Raw genomic sequence first — 17,137 nt, 5'->3', positions numbered from 1 at the left:
TTAAACTTCTTGTCTGTTTTGAATCACACACCAACTCCACCTGCCTGTTGTGGTCAGCAATATGTTTTTGTGAGTTACTACCTCCGCCATGACTAGACTAGAGCCGACACAGCATTATATACATATTTGTGACATGAACACATGTATCTGTACAGTCTGACACTCACTCCAGGACTTGGACTTTATGCAGATGTGTGATGAGTGTGAGCAGCAGCTGGTCAGTGAGCTGACAGTGACTGAGGTCCAGCTCTGTCAGCCCGTCAGAGAAGTCCAGCATCCGGGCCAAACCTTCACAGGCGCTCTGATCCAGTGTGGTGTGACTGAGGTCCAGCTCTCCACCCAGGGCTCTACACAGGGACTCTCCTCGTCTCACTGTGTCCCTCTCACTGCTCCCAGGAACCAGTGACACCAGCTGGAGGAGGACAGCTTTACTGGCTCTGAACAGGACAAACAGAGCAAAGAGCAGACTGTTACCATGCAGAAACATTAATGTAAACAAGTTTCTTCTCTGGTTTAGGTTATTCTTTCCTACCGGAGACGGACTCTGTCTAGGACAGGAAACAGCAGGTCCAGACTGCTGTCTTCCACCTCACAGTCTCTCAGGTCCAGCTGTGTGTGGGGGCTGCTGTGTCTCAGGATGGTGGAGACGGCCCTGCAGTCAGCAAAGGTCAGACTCAGAGGCTCAGACTGATCCTTCTCTGTCAGCTCCACACAGGAGGAGCAGGACAGATCCAGCCTGTGCTGTAGAGTCCTGAGCAGGCCTGATGCTGCCCCCTGCTGGGCGTCAGAGGCAGCACAGCAGTGGATGAACCTCAGCAACAGATTCCTGTCAACACTGGTAGCAGAAATGATTCAGAAATGTAAGAAAGTTAACAAATTATACACAAATAATACAATCATATCACTTCATTGTTCAGATACCAATATGACAGTGTACTGCAAGTATCTCGGTGTCTCCAAAGATACTTTAAATGATTTGTTCATTTGTTGGAGCGTTTAAGCAAATCAGCGAAGCATTATTACCACCATAACACTGAAATAAATATGGTTGATAGCTGTGATGTTACACTGCTGTGTAATGAAATAAGTAAAGACCGAACCAACAGTACTGCAAAGTGTTCAATAAGAGACTGAAGGCAGATTTTGGATGCTAGAACTTACAGCAGAGCCCTCTGAAGACACCCTGAGTCTAATACATCAATCATAGGAGGGATGTAATCTATCTCATCTATATCCTCTAACATCTAAGGTGCTCTCCCAGTACGCTATCAGTGATGGATAAATGATATCCTGTGTGTTAGAGAGTACTGATACAGCTACAGCGTTAAGAAATGAGCACTAATGTCTGACCTGAGTTGAGAGACTTTGTCCAGTGTAAAGAGGATGGACTCTATTTCCTCTGTTGGTATGGAGGTCCACTGCAGGTTTACTTTAACTCTGTCACTGTGTTGAAGGATGAAGAGCAGAGCAGCACAGTCCACCGAGTCCAGCTCTCTGCAGGTCAGGTTGATCACATGATCCAATGACCTCAGTAAACTGGGTATCATGTGACGGGTTTGAGCTTTATGGATCTCTCTGATGGCAGTCAACTCAAAGCTGGGACTGGGCCTGAAAGCATACAGTGTATTTACCAATAACACTCTGTCTGGTCCTACAATGAACAAACTGATGATGAAACAGAAGCCATAACAGAACATATACAAATTATTAAATGGAAAACAACTTTATATCTGTGTCCAATAAAAGGGGGAAAACAATTTGACAACCTTTTGAATACAATCCTGTCCAGAAAGGGAAGCAGATGTTTGATTCTCTCCTGTAAGAAGCAGTTCTTCCTCAGGTTCACAGTGATGGTCTGAGCTGACGACTGCTGCAGCAGATACTGAAGAACCTCCCAGTTCAGACAGCAGGAGGTCAGGTCTCCACCAACCTTACTGAAGAAGGAACAGGTCAAGTCCTCATCCTGGATTTCATGGAGGAGGGCCAGTAGCTGCTGGAAACTCTCTTCATTCAGTCTGCACATTTCATAATGAATATGTTTTAGAAAAGGTGAGTATTAACACATTAGACATTTTCATTAATTAGTGTGTGTTCATAAGGCTGAGGAAAGACTTTACTTGATTGTTAGAGGGCCATTGTGAAGCAGCAGTGAAGTGAGACCCTGAGCAAAGATGCTGAGCTCAGTCAGGTCTAACCGTCTGACTGACCAGTGTCTCAGCATGGATGCCAAACTACTGACAACCTTCAACAATACTCGTTCTGATAGTTGGGTTGTCTTAGGGACAAGATAAAGCTCATCAACAGCCAGACAGGCCACTCTCCCTCTTCTTATCCATCCAAACAGTCTCAAGGCCGTGTTGTTGGACAGTCTGAAAATAAAGAACAGATGTCCTGAAATATGTGATGAAAACCTCTAATTGATCATTTAAATTGGACAGAAGATAACTGGAGTTAAAAGAAGAGAGACAGTAATTACATGAATACGTACTTCAGACTGTGTAGTTGTGTTGTACGTCTAAAGAGGAGCGAGGTTTCTCTGACAGACATCTTTCTGGGTGTGAGGATGAGATTCACTTCAGAGCCACAAAGTCTGAGAACTCTCCCTGCAGACCTGCAGGTTTTCCTGCCTAACTTTCCTGTTAACAGCAGGTAGAACCCCAGGAGCTGCAGCAGAGAGACCAGCTGCTGGGTCTCCTCTCTGGATCTCACAGAGATGGATGAACACACACTCTGGAAGAACTCTAGATCACAGCTAAAACACAATATTATGAATGAATTGTGAAAACAGCAAAGTAAACGTACAAGAGTAGAAGACAAACTGCATTACAAACCATCTAATGTCTGATGTCTTTCATCAAAGATGAAATTCAGTACATGAACATACAGCAGGAGGAAACAGTCAGTAAAGACAGTATGTTGTTAAATGATGACTGAACTGAAAAGTTCATTTATCTTTACCATTTCTGAAATAAATCAATGTGGTATTTGTAAAAATACAGTATTAGTCTGACTTACCTGAGCCCTGAGATATAAGGCAGACACTGTAGGAAACTCCTCACTTCACTCTCTTCATCTGAGCAGCCTGTCAGCTTCACTTCTTTCTTCTCTGATTGGAGTTTCAGCACTTCCAGCAGGATGGAGGCCTTTCTCTTTGACAGGTTTATGGACCAGACTGTAGGTGACTGGAAAACTGACTGTAATGCAGGAAGGACTCTCCTGCCTGTTTTAGTTTCACAGTCCTTCACCTGAGAGTACAGATCCAGTAGGAAATGACTCTGATATTCTATGTTTCTCTCTTTAAAAGGGAATGTTTCATAACTGCACACTGATGATAACAGCTCCAGTATCTTCTCTCCTGTCTGCTGTTCTCTCTCTGCTGCTGCACAGAACAGATTCACCAAGAACTTGATTTCTTTATCAGGATCTGACCATCGAGGAAAACTGGAACAATAAGAAGGATATAAATCATTTTTGAACTATTACTGCCTCACAACACAAACACCAATCCTGTGTGTGAAATAACTGCATATTTGCTACCTACAGGTTATATTCACTTTAAGTAAATAAAATGTAAAATATATACAGAATATATATAAATATAAATAGTGAAAAAACTAGATCTAGAGTCCACATCATGTACAGTAGTTAAAATATCATCCCGGCATGCTTTACCTCTGAGATGGAAGACGTATAAATTACTGTTATGCTACATTACATCTGTCAGTGGAGACACAAAATGATCATTCATAAGTGTCTGAAATCTTCATTTGCTGCTCACTATAGAGTTGGTAGAATTTACATCATAGTCAGTAAAAATAACTAATCATGAGGTAAAAAAGCAATGACTGTATTTTTCTGCTGTGTAAATGTAGCAGTGCTTGTTTTTCTTAATTTATGAACATTTTGTTTTTATTTGTGAACAATGTATGTTTTAAGCTGCCAAGATGGCTGCCATTATTATTATAAGTAATTTAATCCTGTCAATGTCCCATATTTAACAATTTATCACATTTTAATATTTCTCTTTGTTCATTATGTGTGTAAATATTATAAATAAACTACCATATATCTGAGAGAAGGTGGTTTGACTCTTTTGTGTGTGTAAATCTTTTAATATCAGAGTCCCTGAGGTTCCCAAAAACTAGGAAAGCAACTTATCTCACAACATATTTCATATACTTCCAACCCATGTTCTCTGTCAATACTACAGACGGGGGACAAATTAAAGGAAAAACCTGAATAAAAAGTGGAGAAACATATCAAATGCAGATGCTTCTGTTCACCAGGACTCACTGAATGCTTTGGTGAGGATGAAAATGATGTGAATAAAATGCTCGAGCCTTTACAGTCACCAGATCTCAACCCAGCTCAACACCTATGGAAGATTTTGGACCAATGTGGAAGACAATGCTCTCCACCACCATCTTCATAAGACCAAATAATATAATAGAAACTCTCATCTTCAAATCTATTAAGTGATGTCTGTGATTGTCTCTGATGCTAGATGTCCTTTTGTTATGTCTGGCTATGACTGTTTTTCTTTCTATCTGCTGTACTCAGGTCTCTCTTGCATTCTGATCTCAATGAAATGAGCTGATTAAATAAAGGTTGTTTAAATAAATGAGGGAATATCTTGTGGAGGAATGGTGTTCATCTCTCCAATAGAGTCCACAGACTTGGAAAGGAGCACTGAAGCTGTTCTGGAGGCTCGTGGTGGCCTGACTCCTTACTAAGACACTTCATGTTAGTTTTTCCTTTCATTTGTCACCATCTGTGTTTTTAATACACTGGTCTGCAGTATTTGTCTGACTTACCTGAGCCTTGAGATATAAGGCAGACACTGTAGGAAACTCCTCACTTCACTCTCTTCATCTGAGCAGCCTGTCAGCTTCACTTCTTTCTTCTCTGATTGGAGTTTCAGCACTTCCAGCAGGATGGAGACCTTTCTCTCTGACAGGTTTATGGACCAGACTGTAGGTGACTGGAAAACTGACTGTAATGCTGGAAGGACTCTCCTGCCTGTTTTAATTTCACAGTCCTTCATCTGAGAGTACAGACCCAGTAGGAAATGACACTGATATTCCTTATAATAATCATCATAATATATGTATCTCTCTTTAACAGGGAATGTTTCATAACTGCACACTGATGATAACAGCTCCAGTATCTTCTCTCCTGTCTGCTGTTCTCTCTCTGCTGCTGCACAGAACAGATTCACCAAGAACCTGATTTCTTTATCAGGATCTGACCATCGAGGAAAACTGGAACAATAAGAAGGAAACATTTTGTGAGGATTTGATCTCAGCTACATAACTACAAACACACACTACTGATGGACTCTATCTTGTACATGGCTGTCCTGTATAAAATTAAATTAAATTAAAACACTTGTCATTTGTCACCGTCTGTGTTTTTAATACACTGGTCTGCAGTATTTGTCTGACTTACCGGAGCCTTGAGATATAAGGCAGACACTGTAGGAAACTCCTCACTTCACTCTCTTCATCTGAGCAGCCTGTCAGCTTCACTTCTTTCTTCTCTGATTGGAGTTTCAGCACTTCCAGCAGGATGGAGACCTTTCTCTTTGACAGGTTTATGGACCAGACTGTAGGTGACTGGAAAACTGACTGTAATGCTGGAAGGACTCTCCTGCCTGTTTTAATTTCACAGTCCTTCATCTGAGAGTACAGATCCAGTAGGAAATGACACTGATATTCCTTATAATAATCATCATAACACATGTATCTCTCTTTAACAGGGAATATTTCATAACTGCACACTGATGATAACAGCTCCAGTATCTTCTCTCCTGTCTGCTGTTCTCTCTCTGCTGCTGCACAGAACAGATTCACCAAGAACCTGATTTCTTTATCAGGATCTGACCGTTGAGCAAAACTGGAACAATAAGAAGGAAACATTTTGTGAGGATTTGATCTCAGCTACATAACTACAAACACACACTACTGATGGACTCTATCTTGTACATGGATGTCCTGTATAAAATTAAATTAAATTAAAACACTTCATTTACCAGGAAAGGATATAAATCATTTTTGAACTATTACTGCCTCACAACACAAACACCAATCCTGTGTGTGAAATCACTGCATATTTGCTACCTACAGGTTACATTCACTTTAAGTAAATAGAATGTAAAATATATGCAGAATATATAAATATTAATAGTGAAAAAACTAAATCTAGAGTCCACATCATGTACAGTAGTTAAAATATCATCCCAGCATGCTTTACCTCTGAGATGGAAGACGTATAAATTACTGTTATGCTACATTACGTCTGTCAGTGGAGACACAAAATGATAAAACCAGGTGACATCTGCAGGTATGTTAACATTCTGTTAAATGTGCTGCAGCTGAGCAGCTAATTAGCTATCTAGCTGCTAACTGACGTTAGCGCTGCACTTTTCCCTGCTGAATGTTTGTTTGGTGGCTCGTTCAACAAACTAAAGACGTGTGTTCATGTTTGTAAGTTATCATCAAGTTTTGATGATGTGGACACAGACTGTTGTTTCATTCCCTACCATGTTTATAAGAGGAAGCTATCAGGACTCATACTGCAATTTAACAATTAAGTATTGAATATTTTATATATTTTAAGATTTCATTTAAACATTTGATATCTTGAATGTTGTTTTCATATAAGACCATGGGAAAAAGTTCCTTGCTGTAAATGTTTTACAGAATACATGGAAAGCTGATTTTCTATTTCTCTCCCCCTTTTTTTTGTTTCTTTGCTGATCCGAAAAATGATCTGATCTGTGACTCAAATCCATGAAATGTTCTGAACGGTAAGTTTTGTGATCTGCTGCACCCCTATTGGCTATTGGATAGGACACCCAATGAAAACCTGTCTTTTTCAACAAATTCAACATATGGACATTTGATCTTAATTTTAACAATACTGAGATGGAGATAATGTAACTAAACAAATAAAACAGAAGAAATGTCTTTTAAAAAGGAAATAGTTAGGACCGCCCACATTTATTACTACTTAAAATGCCTAAAATTAGAATCAAGTGCACCACATCAGGAGCAAATGATTAAAACATCATTATAGAGGACTGTGGAGGTAACCTGACGCACCAGGTGGTTTGTTACACAGAACCATCTAAGAAGTCGTCCTTGGCAACTGTTTGGAAAAGGGCAGGCACTTCCAAAAAATACTTGGCAGATGACTGGATGAACCATCTGTCTATCACTGTCTCACCTTGCGAGGCAGCTGGATTTGCTTATACACCGTGATGTAATGTTTATGTGGACTGATCAGTGGAACACATTACCTTAACATTAACACTAACAGTGAGTTGTCTCATTGTGAAACACAACTCCTTAAATGTTCACAAAAGTCATGTGACTTACCTGAGCTGTGAGATATAAGGCAGACACTGTAGGAAACTTCTCACTTCACTCTCTTCATCTGAGCAGCCTGTCAGCTTCACTTCTTTCTTCTCTGATTGGAGTTTCAGCACTTCCAGCAGGATGGAGACCTTTCTCTCTGACAGGTTTATGGACCATACTGTAGGTGACTGGAAAACTGACTGTAATGCTGGAAGGACTCTCCTGCCTGTTTTAGTTTCACAGTGCTTCATCTGAGAGTACAGACCCAGTAGGAAATTACCCTGATATTCTATGTTTCTCTCTTTAAAAGGGAATGTTTTATAACTGCACACTGATGATAACAGCTCCAGTATCTTCTCTCCTGTCTGCTGTTTTCTCTCTGCTGCTGCACAGAACAGATTCACCAACAACCTGATTTCTTTATCAGGATCTGACCGTCGAGCAAAACTGGAACAATAAGAAGGAAACATTTTGTGAGGATTTGATCTCAGCTACATAACTACAAACACACACTACTGATGGACTCTATCTTGTACATGGATGTCCTGTATAAAATTAAATTAATTTAAAACACTTCAATAATCAGGAAAGAATATATATCATTTTTGAACTATTACTGCCTCACGACACAAACACCAATCCTGTGTGTGAAATCACTGCATATTTGCTACCTAAAGGTTATATTCACTTGAAGTAGTTAAAATGTAAAATATATGCAGAATATATAAATATAAATAGTGGAACAACTAAATCTAGAGTCCACATCATGTACTGTAGTTAAAATATCATCCCAGCATGCTTTACCTCTCAGATGGAAGACGTATAAATGACTGTTATGCTACATTACGTCTGTCAGTGGAGACACAAAATGATAAAACCAGGTGACATCTGCAGGTATGTTAACATTCTGTTAAATGTGCTGCAGCTGAGCAGCTAATTGGCTATCTAGCTGCTAACTGACGTTAGCGCTGCACTTTTCCCCGCTGAATGTTTGTTTGGTGGCTCGTTCAACAAACTAAAGACGTGTGTTCATGTTTGTAAGTTATCATCAAGTTTTGATGATGTGGACACAGACTGTTGTTTCATTCCCTACCATGTTTATAAGAGGAAGCTATCAGGACTCATACTGCAATTTAACAATTAAGTATTGAATATTTTATATATTTTAAGATTTCATTTAAACATTTGACATCTTGAATGTTGTTTTCATATGAGACCATGGGAAAAAGTTCCTTGCTGTAAGTGTTTTACAGAATATATGGAAAGCAGATTTTCTATTTCTCTCCTCCTTTTTTTTTTGTTTCTTTGCTGATCCAAAAAATGATCTGATCTGTGACTCAAATCCATGAAATGTTCTGAACGGTAAGTTTTGTGATCTGCTGCACCTCTATTGGCTATTGGATAGAACACCCAATGAAAACCTGTCTTTTTCAACATATTCAACATATGGACATTTGATCTTAATTTAACAATACTGAGATGGAGATAATGTAACTAAACTAATAAAACAGAAGAAATGTCTTTTAAAAAGGAAATAGTTAGGACCGCCCACATTTATTACTACTTAAAATGTCTAAAATTAGAATCAAGTGCACCACATCAGGAGCAAATGATTAAGACATCATTAGAGAGGACTGTGGAGGTAACCTGACGCACCAGATGGTTTGTTACACAGAACCATCTAAGAAGTCGTCCTTGGCAACTGTTTGGAAAAGGGCACTTTCAAAAAATACTTGGCAGGTGATTGGATGAACCATCTGTCTATCACTGTCTCACCTTGCCAGGCAGCTGGATTTGCTTATACACCGTGATGTAATGTTTATGTGGACTGATCAGTGGAACACATTACCTTAACATTAACACTAACAGTGAGTTGTCTCATTGTGAAACACAACTCCTTAAATATTCACTAAAGTCATGTGACTTACCTGAGCCCTGAGATATAAGGCAGACACTGTAGGAAACTCCTCACTTCACTCTCTTCATCTGAGCAGCCTGTCAGCTCCACTTCTTTCTTCTCTGATTGGAGTTTCAGCACTTCCAGCAGGATGGAGACCTTTCTCTTTGACAGGTTTATGGACCAGACTGTAGGTGACTGGAAAACTGACAATAATGCTGGAAGGACTCTCCTGCCTGTTTTAGTTTCATAGTCCTTCATCTGAGAGTACAGATCCAGTAGGAAATGACTTTGATATTCTATGTTTCTCTCTTTAAAAGGGAATGTTTCATAACTGCACACTGATGATAACAGCTCCAGTATCTTCTCTCCTGTCTGCTGTTCTCTCTCTGCTGCTGCACAGAACAGATTCACCAAGAACCTGATTTCTTCATCAGGATCTGACCGTTGAGGAAAACTGGAACATAAGAAGGAAACATTTTGTGAGGATTTGATCTCAGCTACATAACTACAAACACAAACTACTGATGGACTCTATCTTGTACATGGATGTCCTGTATAAAATTAAATTAAATTAAAACACTTCAATAATCAGGCAAGATTATAAATCATTTTTGAACTATTACTGCCTCACAACAAAAACACCAATCCTGTGTGTGAAATCACTGCATATTTGCTACCTACAGGTTATTTTCACTTGAAGTAAATAAAATGTAAAATATATGCAGAATATATAATATAAATAGTGAAAAAACTAGATCTAGAGTCCACATCATGTACAGTAGTTAAAATATCATCCCAGCATGCTTTACCTCTGAGATGGAAGACGTATAAATGACTGTTATGCTACATTACGTCTATCAGTGGACACACAAAATGATAAAACCAGGTGACATCTGCAGGTATGTTAACATTATGTTAAATGTGCTGCAGCTGAGCAGCTAATTGGCTATCTAGCTGCTAACTGACGTTAGCGCTGCACTTTTCCCTGCTGAATGTTTGTTTGGTGGCTCGTTCAACAAACTAAAGATGTGTGTTCATGTTTGTAAGTTATCATCAAGTTTTGATGATGTGGACACAGGCTGTTGTTTCATTCCCTACCATGTTTATAAGAGGAAGCTATCAGGACTCATACTGCAATTTAACAATTAACTATTGAATATTTGATATATTTTAAGATTTCATTTAAACATTTGACACCCAATGAAAACCTGTCTTTTTCAACATATTTCAACATGTGGACATTTGATCTTAATTTTAACAATACTGAGATGGAGATAATGTAACTAAACTAATAAAACAGAAGAAATGTCTTTTAAAAACTATTTGTAAATTGAAGTTAACAGAAATGCAATTTTCTTGTGAGGAAATAGTTAGGACTGCCAACATTTATTACTACTTAAAATGCCTAAAATTAGAATCAAGTGCACCACATCAGGAGCAAATGATTAAGACATCATTAGAGAGGACTGTGGAGGTAACCTGACGCACCAGATGGTTTGTTACACAGAACCATCTAAGAAGTCGTCCTTGGCAACTGTTTGGAAAAGGGCAAGGACTTTCAAAGAATACTTGGCAGGTGATTGGATGAACCATCTGTCTATCACTGTCTCACCTTGCCAGGCAGCTGGATTTGCTTATACACCGTGATGTAATGTTTATGTGGACTGATCAGTGGAACACATTACCTTAACATTAACACTAACAGTGAGTTGTCTCATTGTGAAACACAACTCCTTAAATATTCACTAAAGTCATGTGACTTACCTGAGCCCTGAGATATAAGGCAGACACTGTAGGAAACTCCTCACTTCACTCTCTTCATCTGAGCAGCCTGTCAGCTCCACTTCTTTCTTCTCTGATTGGAGTTTCAGCACTTCCAGCAGGATGGAGACCTTTCTCTTTGACAGGTTTATGGACCAGACTGTAGGTGACTGGAAAACTGACAATAATGCTGGAAGGACTCTCCTGCCTGTTTTAGTTTCATAGTCCTTCATCTGAGAGTACAGATCCAGTAGGAAATGACTCTGATATTCTATGTTTCTCTCTTTAAAAGGGAATGTTTCATAACTGCACACTGATGATAACAGCTCCAGTATCTTCTCTCCTGTCTGCTGTTCTCTCTCTGCTGCTGCACAGAACAGATTCACCAAGAACCTGATTTCTTTATCAGGATCTGACCGTCGAGGAAAACTGAAACAATAAGAAGGAAACATTTTGTGAGGATTTGATCTCAGCTACATAACTACAAACACACACTACTGATGGACTCTATCTTGTACATGGATGTCCTGTATAAAATTAAATTAAATTAAAACACTTCAATAATCAGGCAAGATTATAAATCATTTTTGAACTATTACTGCCTCACAACAAAAACACCAATCCTGTGTGTGAAATCACTGCATATTTGCTACCTACAGGTTATTTTCACTTGAAGTAAATAAAATGTAAAATATATGCAGAATATATAATATAAATAGTGAAAAAACTAGATCTAGAGTCCACATCATGTACAGTAGTTAAAATATCATCCCAGCATGCTTTACCTCTGAGATGGAAGATGTATAAATGACTGTTATGCTACATTACATCTGTCAGTGGAGACACAAAATGATCATTCATAAGTGTCTGAAATCTTCATTTGCTGCTCACTATAGAGTTGGTAGAATTTACATCATAGTCAGTAAAAATAACTAATCATGAGGTAAAAAAGCAATGACTGTATTTTAGCAGCTTTGTAAATGTAGCAGTGCTTGTTTTTCTTAATTAATGAACATTTTGTTTTTATTTTTGAACAATGTATGTTTTAAACTGCCAAGATGGCTACCATTACTATTATAAATAATTTAATCCTGTCAATGTCCCATATTTAACAAGTCATATATTTTTATATTTCTCTTTGTTCATTATGTGTGTAAATATTATAAATAAACTACCATATATCTGACAGACGGTAGTTTGACTCTTTTGTGTGTGTAAATCTTTTAATATCAGAGTCACTGAGGTTCCCAAAAACTAGGAAAGCAACTTATCTCACAACATATTTCATATACTTCCAACCCATGTTCTCTGTCAATACTACAGACGGGGGACAAATTAAAGGAAAAAGCTGAATAAAAAGTGGAGAAACATATCAAATGCAGACGCTTCTGTTCACCAGGGCTCACTGAATGCTTTGGTGAGGATGAAAATGATGTGAATAAAATGCTCGAGCCTTTACAGTCACCAGATGTCAACCCAGCTGAACACCTATGGAAGATTTTGGACCAATGTGGAAGACAATGCTCTCCACCACCATCTTCATAAGACCAAATAATATAATAGAAACTCTCATCTTCAAATCTATTCAGTGATGTCTGTGATTGTCTCTGATGCTATATGTCCTTTTGTTATGTCTGGCTATGATTGTTTTTCTTTCTATCTGCTGTACTCAGGTCTCTCTTGCATTCTGATCTCAATGAAATGAGCTGATTAAATAAAGGTTGTTTAAATAAATGAGGGAATATCTTGTGGAGGAATGGTGTTCATCTCTCCAATAGAGTCCACAGACTTGGAAAGGAGCACTGAAGCTGTTCTGGAGGCTCGTGGTGGCCTGACTCCTTACTAAGACACTTCATGTTAGTTTTTCCTTTCATTTGTCACCATCTGTATTTTTAATACACTGGTCTGCAGTATTTTTTGGACTTACCTGAGCCTTGAGATATAAGGCAGACACTGTAGGAAACTCCTCACTTCACTCTCTTCTTCTGAGCAGCCTGTCAGCTTCACTTCTTTCTTCTCTGATTGGAGTTTCAGCACTTCCAGCAGGATGGAGACCTTTCTCTCTGACAGGTTTACGGACCAGTATGTAGGTGACTGGAAAAGTTGCTGTACTTTTGGAATGATATTTAAACAACCTTTACTCTTGATGTGTTGATAAAAATCAAGAAGGATGTTATTTAAGTCAGTGTCCACAGAAAACAGTGAGAAGAGCATATTCACTACATTGTGAAATATTTCTCCTTTGTGAAGTGCTGCTTTCAGGCATAAATCCAGTAACAGGTCCTTTTCTTCTCTCTCCAGTGTCTCATGGCATTGCTCCTGGTCCTGTAAACCTGGATCTCTGTAGGTCCTCTTGAAACTGCATGATAATAAACAGACATATCAAATACTGCATGTAATGTAAAACTATATCTCATTAATATTTAAGCACATAGAGCTATAAACAAATAATATTAAGACTGCTGGTGTTAGATGCAATAAAGAAACACTTCTGTCTTGACAAAGTTGAATTAGTAAATGGTTTCTTTTTTCAAGCATGCAAGACCAACTTTGGTGGTAGATGCAACCATTAGGAAGTTTCTGATTCATATAATTAAACATAAGGATAATAATGATAGAGATTTTGTTTTTTCTGTGTCAACAGTGAGGATTTGAATGTAAACCAGCTGCCATCTTGAGGCCACCATTTTTTGTTGAAAATTTTTTTGAAAAGGCAGTAACTCAACCACCAAAAGAGAAGGAATCTCTCTTAATCTTAAAATGCTGTTTTAACATAGGATTATGCCTAAAGTATATCAAATATTTTTACACAAAAACAAAAGCTACATACCTGAGTGAGCTGATGTTTGGCAAAGCCTCTAAGAGGGACTCACACAGACTTTGGCAGACAGGAGTTGCCCTGTCCCAGTAGAGGCACACATTAACCTTCGTAGTAATCTTCTGCATGACTTTTACTGCTCTCTCAAACAGCTGTCTTTCACCTTCAACTGGAAGGTGCAACTGATTCCCATCAAAGCCAAGTAAACTAATGTGGTCCATCTGCTCCTCGCTGAGAAGGTAAATCTTCCACAGCTGCCGTGGCAAAGGGTCACACCTGCAATTTGAAGAATAATCAGAGACAATTTACACATTATAAAAGTAATTATGGTAAAATATCATGAAAAAATGCTCTGTATTTAAATGCTATATAGTACCATACTTTATTTTCTCATTATATTTTCCATCCATTTTCTATACCCACTCATCCTGTTCAGGGTAAAACATATACTGAGAAATGCTGTAACCTAAGCAATGATTTGACCCTTTAAATACATGCTCACATAGGTGCATAATTGCCGCAAGGGATGAGGGGATCACGTCCCTCCCTAATATATGAAACATGGAATTTTGTCCCCCCCAATATTTGTAAATGACATGACATCAGGTTCCCCCCAAAAGTTGAAAGAAAGCTAAATTGTTTCCCTCAATATTCAGTGTTAAACCAACTCCAAAACACACTTGATGTGTATCATTCACAGAAAACCTCCTGCGTCTCGTTTGTGTCCATGTCCAGCAACAGTGAAAAGAACAGTAGCTCATGAGCACATGTACCACAGTTTTTGGTCTGTTCTCTATTCTTCATGCACCCTGCACAGATTTCTGATCTACACAGGTTCACTCACATGTCTACACAAGCAGTGGTGTCGTTAGGACAGATATTCAGGGCTTCAACCCCTGATATTTTGAGTCCAGGTCCAAATATTTTTGGTCCATGAAAGCAGGTATTTTAATGTAACACAGTGGAACTTTAGCCTACTTGAAGCATCGGAGAAAGGGGGAGAAATATATTGCGCAGTACATAATAGACACACACAGGCCATGGATGTATTAAGGTTGCAGGCAGTGAAGTAAAAAAAAATTTTACAGCAGAAGTTTCTGCGGTTGTCTCCAATACTTCAGGCTTTTCTTCACATTTCAGCACAGAGATTTGTCCATAATAAAAATTGCAGAGAGCACATATATAAATTTGACTAACAAAGATGGTGAAGGAGCCACAGTATTGACAAAAATACCAGAAACAGAAATGTCCAAACCTGGACAAATAAGACAAAAGGAGATACTGCAAGAGGTAAGAGGGTGGAAAAAAAGGTGAACTGACCCTTTAAATGAAGCGGTATGAAAGTATATGTGAAGTGTATCTGAGGAACTAAAAAGTTCACCTCTGTGAAGAACTGACCATCAAGTCCCTGAACACGATAACACTGAAAATAATAATAGGCTTATCTGTCCAATCAGGCAAAAATTAACTTATTGTACCACAAAATGTTACTCCTTTTATGATTAGAGAGGCTGTGTTCAGTATATGGAAACGCTTCCAGCAGTAATGTCACTAAAGACATTGCAGTTAAACAGCACAACTGAAACTGTGATTACTTGACAGGACAGAGGAAACTCTGCAGAGGAGACAGAGTTTGGACTTTTAGCTATTTAAAATAAAAATGGCCTGACAGCTGTGATGGAGCCCAGAATTTATCCTGAGAAGGGCTGCTTTTATACAAACTGTTTCTGTATAAACCTGGACATTCACACCACACGTACAAAAAGTAACTATATTAGCCTTCGTTATTTATTCAGCTATGTGTGTTTAATTTTATATATATGCCATACATACTTGGTCCCCTTCAAAGCCTGACTGAAGACTTCACCCTTGTGCTCACACATACCATTGGACATTTTTCAGGCATCCAAGTAGTCGTCTCATTCCTTGTTCTGACACCACTGCGTCCTTAAGGTTCAGCCATGTTTTCCTCTCCTTCGACTGAGTGACCACATAGGACACAGCACAGCAATGGTGGGGATCAAGACTCTCTCCACTGAGATCAAGACGGTAGTCCAGTTTGTCCAGAAACTGGAGACATGCTTCAGGACACTGGGACTCATACAAACACTGGCATAAGAACAGTATGTCGAAATCAAGCCCAGTGTCCTCAGAATCAGTCTCATCTTGGTCACATAGACGAGGGAAAAATGTGGTTATCACCTCCTTGAAGAACCAGGTAGATATATTCTTGAGCTCCTGAGCTGGAATCAGCCACTTCATTAAAGTAGGGTTCTTCTCATTCAACAATCTACACATGAAAGGGATCAGATGTTTCATGTGTTTCTTCTCCTCAGTGAGGCATTGCTGAAAAACATCCTTGATTTTCTCTGGATTCTTCAAGAGCCACAGTGCTGCAAAAAACTCCTGCATTGTGTAATGGAGAAATGCATATGTGGTAATTGTCTCAGTACGTGCAACTTTGATGACAAGTGTTTTCAGGAAGGAATGGACACAGCTGTCTTCACAGGGCAGTTCTGTCAAGTTCACAGTTTTTCCTTCAGTTGCAAGAAAAGCAACCTCAGCCAAAGACAGTATGTCCTCCCTCTTGTTGCTGATGAAGGAATTAAGATGTCTGGTTTTTGTTTTGTTGTTCATTTGAAGGCAAAAACGCACGATTTCAATGTATATTTCAGTTATAGTGCATGGCTGTGGAGAGTCTTCTGATGTCTCTGATGAAAAGCAAGCAGCTACCATCAGAGCATACATTGGGACATGGCAAAGAGTTAACAACTCCAAGTTGCACAAAACCTTCTTCTGTTCTTCTCCGAGCATTGCAGATAAGTATGTTTTTATGGTCCGTTCACTGAAGCCTCTCACTTCTATTCTGAGAAAGTCTCCAGAAAGGAAGTCTTCTTCATCATCCAGTCTGCATGTTATGATGATCTTTGCATAAGGCAGGTCCTTCTCCACAAGTTTCTGCACCACAGATGACGAGCTGAGATCTGTGATTCCATCAAAAATGATTGTAACATTGTCAGAGTTCTTTATATCCTGTAAGATCTCTTCTTTGCCTTCTACTGGTTCACTGAACACCCCAAAAAGAAGATCCTCCAGGCTCATGGCTGCTGTGATATGAGATGTTTCTCTCATGTCAAAGTAAAACATGTAATCTAGCTCCTTGTTCTCTCTTTCTGCCCAGAGTCTCAATATTTCATGACAGAGTGCTGTCTTTCCAATTCCAGGCTTTCCAACCAAGAGTAAGTCTTTATCTGTTTTCAGCAGGTCACTGGGGGAAATTTCTGGTTTGTCCTCAGGGAT

General features: G+C 38.9%; 1 protein-coding gene across 1 annotated transcript in view; it reads right to left on the bottom strand.

The window, feature by feature from the left end:
• LOC122976244 overlaps positions 1-17,137 on the bottom strand; it is a 1,153,509-nt gene that overhangs the window by 136,476 nt on the left and 999,896 nt on the right. Inside the window, exons 23-27 of the mRNA XM_044344621.1 lie at positions 11,023-11,448; positions 9,287-9,712; positions 7,380-7,805; positions 5,130-5,261; positions 3,016-3,309 (exon numbers count right to left, since the gene is read on the bottom strand). Of these exons, the coding sequence (XP_044200556.1) occupies positions 3,016-3,309; positions 5,130-5,261; positions 7,380-7,805; positions 9,287-9,712; positions 11,023-11,448 (1,704 nt within the window). The remainder of the gene's footprint in view (positions 1-3,015; positions 3,310-5,129; positions 5,262-7,379; positions 7,806-9,286; positions 9,713-11,022; positions 11,449-17,137) is intronic.

The sequence above is a fragment of the Thunnus albacares genome, chromosome 24 (genome assembly GCF_914725855.1).
Source record: "Thunnus albacares chromosome 24, fThuAlb1.1, whole genome shotgun sequence".
Lineage (NCBI taxonomy): Eukaryota > Metazoa > Chordata > Actinopteri > Scombriformes > Scombridae > Thunnus > Thunnus albacares.
Note: the sequence above shows the minus strand (reverse complement) of the source record. Positions and strands in the feature narration are given on the sequence as shown.